General features: G+C 39.4%; 1 protein-coding gene across 2 annotated transcripts; it reads left to right on the top strand.

Annotated features, from left to right (window-relative positions):
- The first annotated feature begins 1,079 nt into the window (after positions 1–1,079).
- LOC120730113 (uncharacterized oxidoreductase YjmC-like) lies at positions 1,080–8,807 on the top strand. 2 transcript variants are annotated; one of them, XM_040026267.1, is made up of 11 exons: positions 1,080–1,213; positions 3,766–3,914; positions 4,100–4,288; positions 5,050–5,111; positions 5,351–5,404; positions 5,526–5,624; positions 5,777–5,912; positions 6,188–6,306; positions 6,806–6,901; positions 7,094–7,204; positions 8,328–8,807. In XM_040026267.1, exons 1-11 carry the CDS (start codon positions 1,206–1,208, stop codon positions 8,391–8,393), a joined length of 1,089 nt encoding a protein of 362 aa, XP_039882201.1. In that variant the 5' UTR covers positions 1,080–1,205; the 3' UTR covers positions 8,394–8,807. The 2 variants fall into 2 exon arrangements, with proteins under 2 accessions (XP_039882201.1, XP_039882200.1); XM_040026266.1 differs by lacking the exon at positions 1,080–1,213 and adding an exon at positions 1,220–3,226.
- The last annotated feature ends 11,540 nt before the right edge of the window (positions 8,808–20,347 follow it).

The raw sequence follows: 20,347 nt of genomic DNA, 5'->3' as shown, positions 1-20,347 counted from the left end.
GGGAAACCTCTCAAAACTTGCTTATTAGTCAAAGTGATTCCGACATCATCTGTTCTTGCGAAGTAAAGACAATATTTTGCAATATCTGGCACTCAATAAGGGCTCTTCCTGGACCTGATCACACCTTGGCCTAAAGCGGATCACATTTTTCTAAGAAACTGTGTGGCTGAATAAAAAGGACATGACTATAAATAAAGCTTTATTCACGGGTTTTAAGTAAACATTTTCATTCCATGCTTTTTTTCTGCATGTACCATCAGCATTAAGATGCATTTATTTAAAAGGTAATGATTTTTTTTTTTTTGCACTTTTGCTCTTGAAAAGCACCCTGTGTATGAAAGCATTGCGAAAAATAACGAACTGACCCGCAATATTTCCTGTTAAATAGTAATATATATTGTTTTATTATTAAATAAGTTGTATAAAGATTACATTTTTCTTTAAGACCGTGATTGGGGAGTTGCATATACTGGTGCAGGACAGCAGTTTTCAGCGGTACCGGGTGGGTGCAGTGTAGTCAAAGTTGTGATCCTCCGCTCTCGATTAAGATTATGAAAAATGCATCAGAGAGAAATTTCTCAGTCTTCCCGCAAATGTAAAAGGAGTTGCTGAGGTAAAATGATGCAGCTCTTAAGGGCTTTTCTTGTCCATTCTTAACCTGTGTATTACCATCAATTGTGTTTTTAAGCAGAAAAATTATGTGTATACCTACATGTCTGTATAAGCTCTGTATTAGGGACGCAAGGTGCGACGTTTACGAGGTGGTCTTTGAGACAGAAATCAGAAAGTAGAGCGCGATTAAAACAGCAGGAAAACGGAAAGCGCCAGGTGTGCCAAAAAGTGATTCCACTCTGCTGCCCTCTTTGGCCAGATCTCTCTTGAAAAATACATTTTATTGCCAATGACACTTATGATATTAAACAGTCAGTTTGCCAAACTCATTGACTTGTACTTGTGATCAGAATGTGCTTTCTGGGTTAAATTGACACGATATAATGGAAATACCGAAAGCAGCAGGTTCACGACCTTGCCAAATCACAAAGCTTCTCCCCGGGCAGAGACACCTGACAGATAGTTTTGACACACGGGGCGTTTCCTAACATTGAGGCACTTGAAGAGGAAAGTTGCCAGGTCATCTGATTTACCCCCAACACATCTGATCCAGGATCGACAGACCATCATAGTGAAAGGACAGCAAAGTCAGCATGAACAGGTAGGAGCGTGGTTAGAAGTGTGGTCAAAGGACACCTGTAGATTCAGTCAATGAATTAAAAACCTGTGCGCCAAGACGAGTTAGCAACTCATCCAAGAGTTTTTTCATTGTGATTAACATAATCGCAAGACTTGCGACAAAAAGTGCTTTTGTGATCCAGTAGCTTATTATTTATTATGTGTACAGACGTTTACCTCTACCGTGTTTTAGTATTTCTATCGTCTCCATCTTTATTAATATTCTACCATCTCACTACATTTCGTAATTGCTAGATTTTAGAGAAAAAACCGTAAACGTCAGCTTACAGCGGTGCTGTGCCATCCTACATTTTTTGGTGTCGAGCCACCAAATCATTAGCATTTGTCCATTACTGGTAATACCGATACTTTTAACCTATAAAGCTAATGTAGGGAAGAGCAGTGTGCTACGACTTCATTTGATGAATCATAAATAATGTGCGAATTCTGAACACATTTTAATGACCCCTAAATTACTGTGAGTTTTACTTTCCACAATAATTAGTTTATACAACAAAACACACCTTTCAACATTTCATGTTTTTTGAAACTGAAAAGCTGAAAGGCATTTTTCATTTCCAATACTACTACTAATAATGATAATAATGATAATATCATAATTATTTAACTGGCTGGCAACCTGGAAACACAGTATTGATACTATTGTGCTAGTACCTAAGCAATACCAATACCAGCATTGGTATCAATACTATCAATATTTGAATTGTCCATGCACCTCTAGTTTTGAGTGCAATACCCAAAATCTGGCCAAAAATAAAGAATGGTAAATTGCTCCTTACATCAAAGTAATAATAATGCATTAAATAACAATAATGAAATTATACACAATTATGTTAAACTTTCATTAACTTATCTTACTTTTATTGTTTTTTTTTCTTTTGGGTAATTCTTGGAATGTGAAAATATCTTGCTGGAAATTAATTTTACAAAAGAAAAGGAAATGTTTTTTTGTTTTGTTTTTTATCACAAATAGTCTCAGGGTAAATTATTTCTATGTCTATTTTTGTTGATTCTGAAAGAAGCAAAAAGGAGGATGAGAATGACGACAGGATGAAAAGCATTACATTTTCACCATTAAACACTCAGAATGTATCATTAGTTGTTCAAACTTGTTTTATTACAGGAAGGAAAGAAAGGTTTGATAACCAACTGATAACCACTAATCATGATACACATCATGACTGACTGGGCTTTTAGGTTTTGTCAAGCCAGTTAATGTAAGAAAGCCAGGCCATGTTGAAGTTCACAATATACTCCTCAGGTGTTCTCTTGAAGGCAGTCCTACCACAAGTATATCATCAGTGTGGTTACAGGTTTTGCAATCACTTCAAAAATGGAAATTTGAATTAGCACAGGGCAGGAAACAAATCCCCATGGTGGAACTGTTGTGCAGAGTATGGGGGAGCTTTGCAGTTTACTTTATTTATGTCCTGTTCTTGATTCCAGTCTTTGAATGAGAGCTAGACCATCAGGCAGAAAACTCCTGTGGTAGTTTAACTGACTGCCATGGTCATGTGCACTGATTTTTAATTAGATGCAGTGAGCCAAAACAATTATTTACGCAGGGCTCAAAGGTGAACACAAAATATGTATGATGTAATCAGCTCAGCTCACACAGATTCAGATGTGTTACACAGAAACATTTAATTAAGCTCATCAAGGAGACAATTGTAATACAACTACACAGGCTGACAGCCTAGTCATGTGTGTTACACATTCATATCCACGTGTCAAAAGTGAAAGAACAAAGAAGGTATGCTAGCTATGCTTTCCAAATAAACAACTTCTGGTGCTAATAAAATGAAAATGAATGAACCTGTAGTAAAAAATACATACAATAATAGATGTTAGGTGTGTTTTATTTTGTCCTATTTGGCATTTAGTTGTAATTACACAGGCAGCAGGGCAAGCCCAACCACTTTCAGATGCTCCAGTGTGGTGATGAGCCACTGGATGTAGTGCATGGACAAACCAGGTAAAGAAAATATGATACACCCAAGCCTTGTGAAAATAAATAATAAATAAATGTTTTTATGGTTAAGTATTGATAAGAGTTGCAGAGTGTGGTGTGTGAACTTTTTGTGGCTTTCTAAATGTCTGTCTTTCACTGCACAAAAGTGACACAGCATTTAATACACTTATATAAATGAAGTACCACTGCACCATTCTAATAAAATTAGCTAGCCACCCCTTTCATCCAAATATACTCAGGTCAAGAAACCAAGATGGTGATGGTTATTTAACCTTACAAAATAAAAGCAATACATTTCATATAATTATATGATATAATTCAAATTTTTAGGTAAGATAAACTGCAATTTAAGGAAAATCAGCAATTCATGTTAGAGTAAATAACTGGACTGTCGACCGTTGAATTTGATATGACTGATAAAAAAGTAATATGTGTAATGTTTTTTTAGTACATGCAATATCCAAACAAGCAGTATGATCACATCATCAGCTTTACTCTACTTTTTCAAATGTTTCTTATTAAATATTGCGTTCCCCATGCAGATGTTTGATCAGCGAGGTGGAGGTCAAAGGCTTCATTGAGAGGTGCATGACAGCAGTGGGTACCAAGCAGCATCATGCACGCAGTCTAGCTGAAGTGTTGGTGGAAGGAGACCACAGGGGCCACTACAGCCATGGACTCAACAGGATGGGTCAGCCTCCTTCAAAACTGTGTTTTCATCATTGTTGCTTCATTGTTTTATCCTCACTGTACATATCATTGTGTCTTATTTGCACAAAAACTAAGCATCTTTCCTCACTGATGCTGGAGACATCAGCAGTAATTTTAAATTTAAGTCTGTGTGTCGTTTATGTGTACTCACTATATTTTTAACAGACATGTATGTGAAGGACATTCAAACTGGCATCTGTGCCAAGGACGGTGAGCCAGTGGTAGAAAAGGAGAGTGAAGCGACAGCACTGGTGGATGGGAGGAATCTCTTAGGCCCGGTGGTGGGAAACTTTTGTATGAATCTGGCCATAAAAAAGGCCAACGACGTTGGCATTGGCTGGGTGGTGGCACACAGTGAGTCCCATTTCAAGGAAATGTTATAGTGGCGACACAGTTAAACAGGTTTCCAGATCATTTATTATTGAACTGTTTGCATTTTGCTTCCAGTAAGAACCAAAATATAGTGCACTATGTTAGACATAACTGGTCTTATACTAAACAAGCAATATATGTCTGTCATTTGTTGCCCTGTTTAAAAACATGTTCATTTTACATAGATATTTACTAAAGTATTTGATTATACAAAATCTTGCCTTTATAAGTGCATGATTCCTGTTCAGCAACTAGTTGACTGTTTAGTTTGTTTAACACTCAGTGAGGTATATAAGACTCAGTTAGACTTTATTAACCCTCTGAAGTCATAAGTCACTATTGGTAATAATAACCCTACCCTTAACTTCTATTTTGGAGAAAAAAATCTTTAAGTAGTTTTTAAGAGTGTAAATTAGAATTATTGCTTTCCTTGTTGCCTGACTGCCAAAACTTAAGATAACAATGAAAAACAACAAAGAAACCTACATAATTAGATTGCACAGGGTTTGATTAGGATTGGGGCCCATGATGATTTAGCTCTTAGAGGTTTAAGAAACTTTCATTTAAGGGGAACAAGTGCTCTGATCTCATCAATAAAATCTTGAGTTTTTAAATATAATTATTATATTTCAACACTTATTTATAGTGGAGAGATAGTTCTCAAATCTAACGACTAAAACAATGACAGTGCATTACCACTGCTGTTCAGCCATTAAATTTATATGTGACCTTTTTCTTTTTAGACTCCAACCATTATGGCATTGCTGGATACTATGCAATGCAGGCGCTGAAAGAAAACATGATTGTGAGTGAAATGTTTGTCTGTTGATCTTTTTTCCCCCTTTTCAGTTGATTTTTTCCCCCAGAAAGAATACATTTTTCAATTATAGACCCAGATTTAGTATGTTTTAGTATAGCTTTGTATTTCCTTCCAGGATGATAGATGTCAATGACTTTGTTTCTCAGCTGCTTCTTTAGATCATAGCATGATCAGTTGCTTTTGCTTTTTGTTTAACTTTCTAAGAAAAAATCTAAACTCCACAGGGGATGTCATTTACCAACACATCACCACTGGTGGTTCCCACACGTGCTAAAGAGGTATATGTATTAACTATTTTAGAAAAGAATCCATAGTTAATGCAATATAGGACATTTTAATTAAGATATTTATGAATTTGATCATAAAATCTTCATTATTCAAACTCTGTGAACTCTGCAGTGTACTTTGGGCACCAACCCCATCAGTGTTGCGGCTCCTGCTAAAGATGGAGACAGCTTTGTTTTAGACATGGCCACTTCAGCAGTAGCCATTGGAAAGGTAAGATCAACATCTCTACTGCTGCATATTTGTTTATTGCACATGTAAGCTGCTAACAAATTAAATGCAAGCGAGCAGTGATTGACCACTGAAACAACAACATTTTTAATGTGGAAACATTCTTCTCTTGTACTGTATATAAATGTGCATAGGTGGAGCTTCATGAGCGGCGTGGAGACCCCATTCCTGAGGGCTGGGGCTGTGACCCTCTGGGAAAAATTACAACAGACCCCAAGAGAGTGCTGACTGGAGGAGGACTGGTGCCTGTTGGTGGCAGTGAAGCCACAGGTCAGAAGCAACAGATCTTGTCAAGAATGTTTTCATTCTTCATGTGTGAAATATGTGTTTGTTTGCTTGCTTTTTTAAGTCTATATAATTGAACGACAACCCTAACTGGCTGATTTGTGCTTCATCTATACCAAGATACACAGATCTGAGAAACTCATATAGGAGATTAATTGGAAACCAGTTATCAGAACTGGTGGAATTACATGCCATTGATGGCTAGGATCAGTATAATACATTTATTCCATGCATATGTTTTTCTGTGTTTTTATCTTCAGGAGGGTACAAAGGCTATGGTCTGGGAATGATGGTGGAGGTGTTCTGTGGCATCTTGGCTGGTGCCCAGTACAGCAAATACATCCGCACTTGGAAAGTAACAGACCGTGTTGCAAACCTGGTACATTTTGTTTTGCCTAGTTGTGAAATACAAAGGACACACTGGTTCTATTTTAACATGTCCATGATGTAACTTGTGACAAAACTGGTAACAAAGTGTGCTAAAAGTCATGTTGTTGTTTTGTCTGTGAAATGAAACAGACTGAGAAACAAGTTGAAACTGTTGTATCACCTTTTTATTAAGAATAATTCAAACCCCCCCCCCCCCCCTCCTTTGTTCCCACAGCAATGATAAAATACAGTTTTTGAGTAGCTAGAATAGATAATACACTGCAGATAATGTGGTGCTGATTATTAGATCTGGGGCAAAGTTCATAAAGTAATCAGCCATCATGTACCAGCAGAAGAGAAATCAGCATGACACAAGTCTGAAGTGTTTGACTGCTGTTATCTAAAACAGAGGCCCAGCTAGTGACTCTGATATAGGTCATCTGACGTCAAGGCTCTGTTTGATGTTCATGTTTGATGAGCTCACAGTGTCACCTGTTTTGTATTTTCAGGGTCAGTGTTTTGTGGCAATCAATCCAGAGAACTTTGCTCCCAGGTTCAGTGACAGGATGTCAGATCTGCTGTCCATCCATAGAAACCTGAATCCTGTGAGTTGATCCCAGTGATGGAATATTAAATGCTAAAAAAGATTAATCAAAAATGCAGTTGATATCCAGTAGTTACACTTTCTTTGTTTTATGAAATCAAGTAGGGACAAACATTTGCAGGTTAAAAGTGAATTTCTTGCTCTATACTTTCTTTTTTTTCTTTGTTCCTTTTTTGTGGCTTATCTGCTTCAGGCTGACCTAGACACTCCTGTTTTGGCTGCCGGAGATCCAGAGAGGATGAACATGAAGAAATGTGAGGATATGGGTGGGATCCCTTACCACATCAACGTCGTCAAATACATGGTAAAAGCTAAGAAGTGGGGATGTTCTCATGCTAGTCTAAACTGCAGTGGCTAAAAGGTTGTCCTTTTTCACATAGAGCTCCCAACATGAAATGCTTTTCTTCAGACCTGTTGCTTTTACTGGAAATACTCCATTTGATTTGAGTGAGAGTGCTTCTTTGGTGGAGCCAGGGAAAAAAAAGTGTTAATTAAATAGCTCCTGCTCTGTTTTCAGTTACACTCACAGATTTTGCTCTAGAGAAAAGCTGATAGAGTCCCAGATATTTAACCTCTAGTGTTGCATGAGCTATGTTAAATGGTATTGGTAAATGGACTGGTTCTTATATAGCATTTTTCTACCCAGTCAAAGCAATTTATACAACATGCCTTATTCCCTCATTCACACTCATTTATACAAGCACTTTTTCCCACACCCAAGTGCTTTCTATCTAACATTCGTATTCAGATGAATGCATCAGAGAGTAACATGGCGTTCAGTATGTTGCCCAAGGTATTTTAGGTATGCTGAACGGAGCAGCCAAGGATCAACCACCAACCTTCAAATTAGTTGATGACCTGGCATCACATATGAGTAAAGCTTATTTGACTTATTTGTGAGAAACTGCCCCTCCCTGGGCCATCAAGGTCACACAGCCAAAGTGTGAGTGAGGGATGAAATGCCTGGGAAGGGATTTCAAGCCTGTGTTGCAGGTAACTGATAGCTATTGTCATAGGCTACTGTATTCATTGATTCAAGGTAGATATAGAAATTTAGCCTCTTTTACTCCTCTCAACCCGCCTATCTTCCATGTCCAAAATGAGAACATTTCTAACCAACGTAGAGGTTAAATACTGGGAACTCCCCATCAGCTGTTAGAACTCAAGAAGCCTTTCAGATGAAAGGTGAAATATTTTCAAATCCAGTTCAACTCACATGCTTGAAGACTACCATAACCTGGATGACTGAGAACCTACACAGACTACAGGAAGATTTAGAGGTCCTGTTTTAGCTTGGCATTAACACAAGTTTATGTTTTTAACTAGAAAGTAAATGAGAGTATTTTTACCTAAATACAATCTGACTTTATTTAAAACCTCTTTAAGCATGATGCTAACTTCATTAGCATTTTGTATTTTTCCTGCAGAATGAATGCGCCAAGAAAATCGGTGTCAACCCACTGTTGCCATGTGACAAGATCGTCTCGGGTTAAGTTTATCCAAACAGGATTCTCAGCTGTGGAAATCAGCCACTAATGCTCAACTTGAAGTGCAACTTGAAGTACAATTCTGTTAATACACCTTATACATTTTAACAGTAATATTTTATTCATGATTATACATGTGACATGTACTGTTATTTTTTTTTTTTTACTTTACTAAAAAAAATGATGTTGTTGCAGATGCTTTTGAGGTTTCATCATACGTAAAGACACAGTGCTTTATCATCTACAATTAAATATATCATTCCTTGTTGCTGATGAAAGACAGTACTGTTGCTGCACAGCAATCACAAAAGTATTATACTCACTTCTAATTGAAAATAAGAATTTTCTGCTTCTTTGCTACTGATGTGAAAATTGTATTTTTACTGTGAGATCATCTTAAAAACATAATTATTTTATTCCCAGATCAATAAATGCCGTACTATTTGGAATGTAATGTGTGTTTTTCTATGCATTAATGCAATCCTGTTTTTAATAGACATACTTTAGCGACCTCTTGATCTACCAATAGATGAGGATCTAAGCTTCTCTCACTCAATCTCATCTGTCAGGGTTCATAGCCTAAACAAGTAGTTCAAATAATTCTCCATAACTTTAGTTTATAAATGCATGAAATGCACGAGAACTAGCACAGAAATATATCTGATCTTCAAAAAGCCTAAAATTTCATTTTTACTAAATGTCATCAATTGTTTATGTTGCAGTTAAACTCTACTACATTCTAGAACCAAGCAAAATTCAGCCATGTCCTTCTTTCAGTTTGATCTTGTGAAACTGTCAAACGCTTTGGGTTTACATTCTCCTCCAGTTTTTTGCTCATGTAAAAACCTTAAACACTAACACAAAGAATGAGTTGTGTAAAATAATCTCTCAACTTTCGAATCAAATTCAACTCTACTGACTTGAAAATCTGATATCACAACACTAGATGGAGACATAGACTCATTAAGTCCTGGGTCACTATTTGCTCATGCTATAACCTGACAGTTGTATGATATAGTCCAGGGGTCCCCAATCCTAGTCCACAAGGGCCGGTGTCCCTGCAGGTTTTAGATCTCACATTGGGTCAGCACACCTGAATCACATGATTAGTTCATTACCAGGCCTCTGCGGAACTTCAAGACATGTTGAGAAGTTAATTTATCCATTTAAATCAGCTGTGATGGATCAAGGACACATCTAAAACCTGCAGGGACACCGGCCCTCGTGGACTGGGATCAGACCCCTGATATAGTCAGTTCAATTCAATTCAGTTATATTTATGTAAATCGGAAATTTATTTAAACTGCACATCACAACAACAGATGTCTCAAGGTGCTTTATAATGTGAGGTAAAGACCCAACAATGATACAGAAAAAACAGACAAAACCCCAACAATCAGATGACCCCCTATGAGCAGGCATATAGGTGCAGGTGGCATATAGTTTTCTAATGTTTTTCTTTTGTTTTGTTTTGGGTTTTTTTTTACCATACATTAGATAATTTTAATGTAATATCACATAATTTGGTGGTAATTTCCTTGTTACACAATTCTTCCATCACTTATAAAGGACATAACCCAAGGACTGATTTGCAAACTACACTGCCACAGTTTAGACAACCTTAGTTATACACACAGATGTGTGTTTGTGTGTTTGTGTGTTTGTACTACATCGTGGTATAAGTACAATGAACTGCCCACACAGGATTACAGATGTGTTTGTTAACACAGTGCACCACCAGCATTAGAAATCAATCAACTTCATTTATTGCCCAACTGCTTTCAGACATGTGGCTTTATTTGTAAACTGCCTCTATGCTCTATTTGAATCGGGGAGTTTTCTTTTTTCTCAGGGGGTCTTCAGCTTGAACAGCTAATTAACACTGAAAATAACTCAAGAAAAGGCCCCTCTCCAAACGGCAAAGAAAAAGCAGTACTGGACATTGACAGATGCCCAGATTAGGACCTTAATCTCCCATGCCAAAAGTCCTGTCACTGCGCTCTGGACTCTGGATGTCCCGTTAACACTCGGCCGACTGCAGACAAAAGGGGAGAAATCAACAAATCAATGGGCTTTCAGTCCCACCAGGGGAGGGAAAGGAGGTGGCGGCAGAGTGGGAAAGGAGGTGGGGGCAGAGTGGGGTAGTGGTTGGGTGGGGTCAGAGTGGTGAGTGCTGGGCTGGGCCAGATTTGTGAGTGGGTATGGAAAAGATGCATAAATATTAAGTCTGGGCAGAGGGGGAAGGTGGCTGTGTGCTCGGGTGGAAGGCTCCACTGAGTCCAAGGATTAAGAGGCCAATTCAAACACTTGCTATAGGGGCCAGACTCAGAGGTGTGTGTTCATGGATGGATAAATTGATGGTGGGGGTCTAATCTGCCCTGGCCTTGGCCCGGAGCCCTTGTGTGGATTAGACCAGGACCCAGAAAGCACAGAGAGAGCAGGGCCGCTGGCTAGGATTAAGCAGATTCTAACAGGTGTGTTCTTTTGTCGTGCTATTGGGGAGGGAGTCGTCACTCACCGAACGAGCAAATTATGAAGTAACTGTTTATTACTCATTGACGCCAATGATGCCAAAAGATGTGGATTTGTACCTGCTAAAAACATGCTTGGTGATGAGTGTGTGGTGGTGCAAGGTGACATGCAGGAAACTAGTCAAATGAGGCAAAATGGAAAAAGATAAATAAAGAGGTAATAAACTCTCAAATTACTCCCACAAACACTTTGTCATCCCAGCAGATCGGTTGTTGTACCTGTGAAACAGCAGCTCCGCTATGGAGGAGAGGGAGAGAGCACTTTCACACTTGTAAGAGGATCAGCTGTGAGGAGCTTAGAAGCTCAATGACCACGTTAGAAATAGAAACAGACTTGGGGGATAGTTTATTGCACTGATGGGAAAGGTTTAGGAATAGGTGCCATGTTTAATTGGACTTATAACCATCAGTGGTGGGGAAAGGCATATGCACAAGTGTGTATTGGCCAGTAGGCGGGAGGAGGAGTAGAGTGATCATGAGAACGGGGTGAGCTAGGAAAGCTCTGCTGCTCTCATGCTGAGTCTTTAATGAAGTGAAACGACTTCCTGGTCTGTTCCTCCCAGCTGTTGTCCCTGCAGAGCCAAGATATTTGGCCTTGGCTCTTTGTCCTTCTCTGCCTACCATACCTCCAAATGTCCGAGCGAACACGGGAAAAAATAAAAGCAAAGCATCTGTTGTGTTGTTCACTCCAACTGCTCGGGAATGCAAATACGTCTCCATCTGTTGTCTCTCTTATTCGGATTTGAGCTCGGTGTTGATTGGTGCCACGGACTTTCTTAAGTGCCAAGAAGATGCTGGATACTGAACTCAAGCCTGGAATATTGGAATGATTTGCATAAAACACCATCCAGCACCTTCCCTCCCTCTGCTGGCACGATCTGCTTAATACTAAAAACACCATCTAGAGCAATAGTGTCAAACACAAAGCAAATACTTCAATCTGGCCCATCAGACGGGTTTGGAAAATATGAAGAACAGCATAGATTTTAAGCTAGATTAGATAGATTGTTAACCCCCCCCCATCTCCAACTGCCATTCAATGGATAAACAATGAAATCACAGAAAAGTTCCTGTTTTTTCACTGTCTGCTGTAGAAATAACTGTTTTCTTTACAGCCAGTCCAAAATGTGTTTGTTATAATTTACAACTACAAAACAGTCTGGAAGATGAACTACCAGAACGTTTTCTGTAATTTCACAAAATGATCATGTAGTTTCTCTGGGCTATATGTGGCCCATGATGTCAAATGAGTTTGACACCCCTGATCTAGAGCATTTTGACATTAATAAATATGTTTTAATATATTTTTTAATACTTTATTTCTTGAGTTGAAGTCATGTCACATATAAAAACAGATACCAAAAACACAAAAAGCAAGCCCCAGCATTCTCACTTCAACAATGAAACTATGCACACACACACACACGCACACACGCACACACACACACAAATATTAAGTGAGATTAGATAATGTTCATGAGAAACTACAGAGTTTGAAATAAATCTCAGACATGTGAGTATGAGAAAGTTGCCACTCTGTGCAAAAGGTGTACAAGATTTCTACATTTTACCACCAAGCAAAACCAATCACAGGATGCCCTGAGGTCTGCTCCACTGATAAATTTGTTGACGGCCGCTTTAAGATCAATTTATTCCAGTTTTAGAATCTTAATGATTTTAGCACACTCATCTTCACTCATATATTTACATTATCTCCAACATCAATATGAGTCACTGTAATATAATAACTGACTAATGATTTACCAGAGTTTCACATGTTACTTTTACCTAAATAGTGATTGCTACAACAAATATTTCACAAAATGCTGACAGCTGCTTTACAGACCACAAAGTCACAACGTGAGAAAGATGTATCCATTTTGTTCTGAGCTGATAATAAAGCCACAGTGTCTACTGATGGCAGACTGATTTTAAAAGCTTCTTCAGTGTTTGTAAAGACATTCATTTTAACAAGTTAGTATGCTCTGATATGAGACTTGCCAGTCACTAAATGAATGAGGAGTTTAAATGGAGCACCACAAACCTGCTTTCACAGTCTTTCTGAAACACACCCTTGGCGTGGTGCAAATAAAGTGTAAATAAACTGCTGGCAGATGTTCTTGTTTAGCATGAGAAAGTTGCACAAACCACAGGAAATTCATATAAAATAACAAAACAACCAGCCTCATGCCTGTTCAACTTCAGCCACATCACCAAAATGCAGAACACCAACGACAAACGTAAAGTACATAAATATGCATAAATAGCTGTAGTTACCCTTGTTTTTTTCTATAGTACACATACTACATGCCGTACATTGTGAAAACACATATTTAAAGCTATCACTTTCTTTTCTTTTACTGTCCACTATTGCTCCCGAGTCACAGTTCCTCACTTCTAGGTACACAATTAGAGAAAACTGTCTTTGCAATTTCTGATTTGCAGCTAACTTTCAGTAAAACAACAAACACTAGTAGGAAAACAGAAAAGACAAAACAGAGTCAAATGACCCCACCTACTTATTGTTACATAACAGCAAGAAAAAAAATAGCACCAGTAATCAAACCCATTACTGAGAATGTTTGGGGATATGGCTCAGAAGAGGATGTCTCTCTTTTGATCAAGCTAAGATTAGAGATGAGTAAATAAAACTTCTCATCATCTCTTTTCTTGAATCACTTTGTGGTTTGCACACCTTTGGATATGGCCACCCCTGATGCCAGGTTCTTACACCCACATGTCAAGAGACAGCTGAGGTGCTGACCTGCTTTTGTCTATGTGTGAGGTCCTAATGGCAGTCTAACAGTTGTCCCCATGTGTTTTCCACTTAAGGTAATGCTGACTCTGTCACTTTCCTTTAATTTCCTGTTATCACCTTCATTATTTAGCTTTCACAAGGAATTCATTTAGGTTTGTTTGCACTGATGCTTTCTGTCATACATCAATAAACACAGCAAAAATAATGTAGATTAATCTGTTGTTTTATTTTATTCTTGCTGTTTTTAGTGGTTGTTTTTTTGTATTTCTTAGGCAATGAGAACTGAGAACTGTGTGTGATTTTGACATTCATCCTTTCTGTATAATTACTGCTAAACCAAGAAAATACATATTGCAAATGGTAAGAATTTGATTTATTTCATGAACATGTTTACCAGTATTAGATTGTCAGACTGATCTAAAAGCAATCCCATCTGCTAGGCCTCATCAAATTCTTTCACAGACACTGTCTCAAACTGGTGTAATATAGCCGGAATAGTTCGATTGCTCAGCTGGCAGAGTCAGCTCCTGTGAGCAGTGAAGATTTTGTCACTTTTGTGTTGCTAATGCCAGCTTCAACCCCACCCCACAGTGCAAAAAGCACACCTGAAACAGAGGCAGATTTCACTCTGCATACACTGATGTCCCTGAAGACCTTCAACAGGATCCTGCTGTGTCCTCTTATGAGGTGACAGGTATGACACAAGTCGACAAATAGTCACAGTCTGACTTCTCTGACTGTAGTTCTCACCATCAGCAGCAGTCTTGACTGAGCTGCCATTGGGAGCTCAGTGCTTCATTTGCTAACCAGCTGGTGACCTATTGTTTTTGCTCTGAGCTTAATAATCATTGCAATCAATACTTTGTTGTAAAGAAAATCACACATAATCTCAACTAATCTGCAAACAACAACTAGAGAGAGATATACAGACTTTATTTTTTATTTTACTTTGAGGCCATATAAATATGTGATTTATTTATATATATATATCAAGTGGTGATTCAAGTGGACATTTAGTGTGCAGAGAGCCTCTCATGAAAGACGCATGGGGAATATGTATTTGGAGTGGGCTCCATGTTCAGTATATAAGTATACTGCTCAAAAAATTAAAGGAACACTGCATTGTGACAATTAAACTGAGTTACTGATCTGTCAGTTAAGTGGTGGGGGGGGGGGTTCTAATCAGTTTCAGCTGCTTTGGTCTTCATAAAATTAACAACAGGTGCACTAGACAGTGAGGCAATCCACAAGACAGGAATTGTTTTACAGATGGAGGCCACAGACATTTGGCTAGGGTCAGTGTCACTACTGGTAGCATGAGGTGACACCTGGATCCTACAGAGGTTACACAGGTCCAGCTCCTCTAAAATGATACCTTCGTGCGTGCTATTCCCAGTAGGCTTGTGTGTCTCTCAGCACACAAATCAGGAGCATACAGGAGATTCCAGGAGACAGGCTTGGATAGCTGGACTGGGTCATAGAGGTCCTTAAACCATGATCGCTGACAGCTATAGGATGAATCTCAGTGTCTGAAATGTCGTTCAGCAGTGAGCTGCTGACCAAAGAATAATCCAGACGAGAGTAGGAGTGATGGACATGTGAGAAAAAAGTATATTCCTTACTGGTGGGATGAAGGGAGCGCCATGCATCGCAAAGACCAAAGTCGCTCATATACTGTTTGATTATATTTATGGACTGCCCATTACGCTGAGTTCCCGCTGTATTGAGTCTATCCATGTCTTCATTTAGTCCAAGGTTGAGGTCGCCTCCAAGAACAAGTGTGCCATCTTAGTGTTCAGAGAGTGCACTGAAAAAACCGTGAAAGAATGAGGGATCATCAACATTTGGACCATATACACTTGCAATACATAGCTTTTTATCAAGTATAGATAGTTTAATGATTAAGAATCTGCCCTCTGGATCTATAACTGTATCGAGTACTGTGAAATTAATATTTTTATGTATTAAAATTGCTACTCCCCTTTGTCTAGAATTATAACAAGCTGAGAACACATTAGGAAACTCAGGTGTTTTAAGTTCATTCGAACCTCTAAGAGGTCTGTGGGTCTCTTGTAAAAGGACAACATCTGCCTGTAGTTTTTTTGAGTTGGTTAAATATTTTTAACCTCTTTGCTCTGGAGCCAGCTCCATTTATATTCCATGTAACGAACCTCAGTGTACCCATAGATGTTTGTGTATAACTAGGGATGTATGCTGTGTGCGTCGCTTAGACAGGTGGAGAGAATACGTCACTTGTTCATAAATAAAGAGAAGGAGAGAGAGAGAAAATGTGTGGCGAGATGCTCCCTGAGTCTGACTTTGTGTATGCATAGTTACTAATATGAGTAGGCGTGGCTTAAGTGTGTGTATCCTAAACGACTGTGTGCGCTGTCTGACTGAAGTAAAATGTGCTGCCGTTGAGCGCATGGTGCGTATGTGTCGAAATAAAGGATGTTTGCGGATGAGTGTCGAAGCAGGTGATCGAGGCAGTGAAAGGAATAAAGAAAGAAACCAAGGACAGGGGTGAGCAGCATAAAACCAAGAGGGGGAAAAGAGAGGGAAAAAAAAACGAGAAGAAAAAAACAAAACAAAACGTAAACATTCCAATTAAATCACTGACGGAGAGTGACGGTGTTAATTCTGCTATGAAATCACACTTTAAGATGCGATTTGATACTGGTAAGTTAAACAGATGTTAATGCAAGTTAGTGTGAGTGGATAGGGAAATGGTGCAGCTGATTCTTATCTGGTGTGAGGTTAATACAGCCACGGAGTGATGTTGGGGTCGCGGTGGAGCTGTCCGTCCACGTACGGTCACTCAGGCACGGCTGGCTGCCGGCGGAGCTCACGGGCGCGTCACTGCAACTCCCCCTGGCTTCTGCTCCGTGGCTGCTGAGTGAGCCCTCATCTGGGACTCTCCTCAGCTCTTTCTGGGACAGTGGCGCGGCTGCCCCTCTGTTGGTCTTCCTTGGTCTCTTGTGTTCTGGGGGCCTCTGGATGTCTGGAGTTTTGATCTCCTCCATACCTGCTTCATGCCCTGGAGGACGGGGCTGTGGCCCCCCCACACCCTCTAGCAGATCATTACATGAAGGAACCTTTTAAAAAAAAAAAAACAAGCGCGTCCATGCTCACAGGTGTACACACGGGTGAGCACACCCACAAACTACACCCTTTTTGGCTCCTACCTCAAAGCACACTATGTTCTGTTGATCTTATGTGCTGCACAATAATGTTTAATATTTAGTATTTACTGTCATATTCCCATATATCATTGTGATGTTGTTCATTCTATTACTCTTGTTCTCTTCTGCTTGTTTTCTTTTTTCTTTCTCAACAGGTGATCCAGGTGATTGATATATGCATTTTTTTTCTTTTTTTTTTCTTTTTTTTTTCCCGCTCATTCTGTTGGTTTTTGTTTTTTGCCCTTCTCCCCCGTCCCTCTTCTCAGCTGTTTCTCTTTCCCTCTTTCTTTCCCCCCTTCTTTCCCCCAGTCAAGTCTGTCCCGTATTCAGTAAGTGAAAATAAAATAAACAATAAAAGGTGAATCAAATGGACCATTACGGCAAGGCTGGGATGGTCAATTTGGTAAAGTAAATCCGTTGGGCATCTTTCTTTGCCTTTAGACAACAATTATGATGGCAAAAGAGCCAAACGGGACAGGCAAAAAAAAAAAAAAAAAAAAGAGGTCCTTAAACCATCAGCGGGGAAGGGTATCTGAGGAACAGGATGACCACTACCAGAGCCACAAAGTGAGCTCCAGCAGGCCACTAGTGTCAATATCTCTGATAAAACAAATAGAAACAGACTTCATGAGGATGGCCTGTGGGGCTAATGTCCTCTGGTGAGCTCTGTTCTCACTGCCCAGCAACGTGTAGCCTGATTGGCATTTGCCATAGAATAACAGAATTGGTAGGTCTACCATTGGTGCTCTGTACTTTTCACAGATTTCACAGATTGGTTTGGTAGTGGGTCAATATATCCATGGAGAGAAGTAATTTTTTAAAATCTATATATTGTCATCTGTTTGTTCAGTTTTGGTTTGATTTGGTTCTCTCCCTTGAGTTTTGATCAGCCCGTAACTGAAGAGGTCTGCTCGCTGCTTATAATATTTCCAGGCAATTAAAGGAAATCAAAGAACAAATGACTCACCCGTTCTCAAGCTGTTATATAAACAAACAATGAGATAATTTCAAACCATGAAAGGCTTTTGATCATTCCCCTCCCTACTAAATGAAAGCTATTTTCTTGGTGCCCAGCAAACCTCATTCCCCCTTAGATAAGGTGTTCTGGTGCGAGATGGTTTTTTTTTCCTTTGGCAAAAGAGGCCTTGGTACACAGCAAAAGGACTTACAGAGCAACCTTTAACACACTCGCAAAGGCCACCCATCACACAGTCTGCTTCATTAGGCCAGCTGCTGCCCTGTTTTCTATAAGGAGTCAGAGGGCTGCTGACAATAACAGGTGACAGGTGATGGTGGGAGGGCCTGGGACAGCAGCTCACCCTTCTCTGTGGCCAGTCACTGTTGGTTTAGGGGCTCCCAGGCCAGTGCTTGGGCCTTGTGTGATGGATTGCTACAGCTGACATGGTGATGGTTGGGGGAAACTGATCCAACAACGACCTGACCCTGAGGACCCCAAAGCCTTTTCTGAGCTCCCTTTTTATTGTGCTCACTCACTGAAAAGCAGGATTAGAGAAATGTATCAGTTTGCTGGACAGTTTATGGTCTCTTTATTAGAGATGTGATTTCAGCTTGTGAGTGTTAAATAGCAGTAACAGAGGGTTTCTCATTCTGCACTACCTCAATGTGTTATTTATGATGATATACACTCACCAGTCACATTATACCTTTGTGTTTCAGAGCTGCCTTAATTCTTAATGCCACAGAGTTAACAAGGTGCTGGAAACTTTCCTCAGAGAATTTGCTCTATATTGACATGATAGCATCAGACAATTGCTGCAGATTTATCAGCTGCATATCCATGATGCAAATGTCTGGTGTCTGTGGAGGCCATTTGAATACTCACTGGCATGTTCAAGAAACCAGTTTGAAATGATCGCATCTTTGTGGAGTAGGGCATTATCCACAAAGTACGCTTCAGAACATGGTTACAATGTGGCTATGAAGACATAGGAGACTTTATGTTAGTGCGCCAGTGCTCACTGCTTCACAAAAAAATAATGTTGCTGTTCACTAACACAAACATACAAATGCAAACTTCTTAAATTTAAAAGAAAATATATATATTAAAAAAACTAAAAACTAAAGAAATTGCATCAAGCCACAGCCTCTGTCCTTCCTTCCATCCTTTCAAACCATAAAGGGATGGAGGTGGTCAGCAACGATACTTAGACTGTGGTGTTCATTTAGTACAAAGCAAAGGATCTAAAATGTGCCGAGAACACCAATACACCGTCACCAGCAGCCTGAAATAGTGATATAATTCATGATTGGTTGTTATGTCAAAGTCTGACCCTGCCATCCAAATGTTGCAGCAGAAGTTGAGACTCATCACAGCAGCTTTTCCAGGTGAGCCCATGTGAATTGTGGCCTCTATTTCCTGTTCTAATGTGAAATGACTGGCACTAAGCATGGTCTTCTGGTGCTCTAGCCCATCTAATTCGAGGTTCAACATGCTGAGCAGTTTTTGGACAGAATTGTTTTTGGACAATTCTATAAATCCTGAATGTGGTACAAAAAATCCCAGTAGATCAACACTTTCTGAAATACTCACACCAGCCTGTCTGGCACCAACATCCATATCTCATTCAAAGTCACTGAAATCACTTTTTGTATGATTTTACTGTTCTGTTCTATTGATGCGCATGTTTTACACATGTGATGATGAGCTGACATAATGATTTCAGCTTCTGTATGTCACCAAACAGGCTCACAGAATTAGCTTGTTAAACTGTTATTTGAGACTAATTTTATGTTCAATTACATTACATCAAATTACACTGTAACTGAATTCAGTTTGCGCTCGGCTGACCATCGTGACGCCATCTCTAACCCAATAGTCTCCCATATGTGGTATGTTGTGGTACTCACGCCCATAAACATGTTTCCCATCCACCCTCCATATGGGCCCCCTCACTGACCTTCATCTCTGTATTACACACATGCACACACACAGTCCTCCCTCCTTCCTTCCAACCACATGAAACAGACAATCAACAATAGCTGTTTCAACAAGGTAAAGAAAACTAATATGAGTGACTGATATTATCAGTAGATGTGATGTGGATAAGACACAATAATATATTAAATACCAAAACAATTGCGCAAAAAGAATTTTCTTGCCTGAACAAACAGCTGCCAGATAAACATTTAAAGTGAGTGAGTATGTCTTCTTAAAGTTGCTATAAAACACTGAGAGAGCCTTTCTGAGTTGAATAAAAGTGAAAATAAATCAGGCAGTAAGATTAAGGATCAGGTGTCTGCACACTGATGTATTTGTACTGAACCTTAAGGCTTGTTTATCCAGCTGTGCTAATAGACTCATTATGTGGAACACGTGTAGATTAGCCCATAGCCGAGGCCCGGCTGAGGAGCACTGTAGCTCCTTTTAGAGTCATAATGTACTTTCTCTGGCCAGTGTTCAGTTTTATTATGTCCTAAAATAGGAAATCCAAGGACAAGCACCATAATAAAGTGATCCACTGGGGTCAA

The sequence above is a fragment of the Simochromis diagramma genome, unplaced genomic scaffold, assembly GCF_900408965.1.
Source record: "Simochromis diagramma unplaced genomic scaffold, fSimDia1.1 OVJJ01000293.1, whole genome shotgun sequence".
Classification (NCBI taxonomy): Eukaryota; Metazoa; Chordata; class Actinopteri; order Cichliformes; family Cichlidae; genus Simochromis; species Simochromis diagramma.
This window is presented reverse-complemented; position numbering and strand designations above follow the sequence as displayed.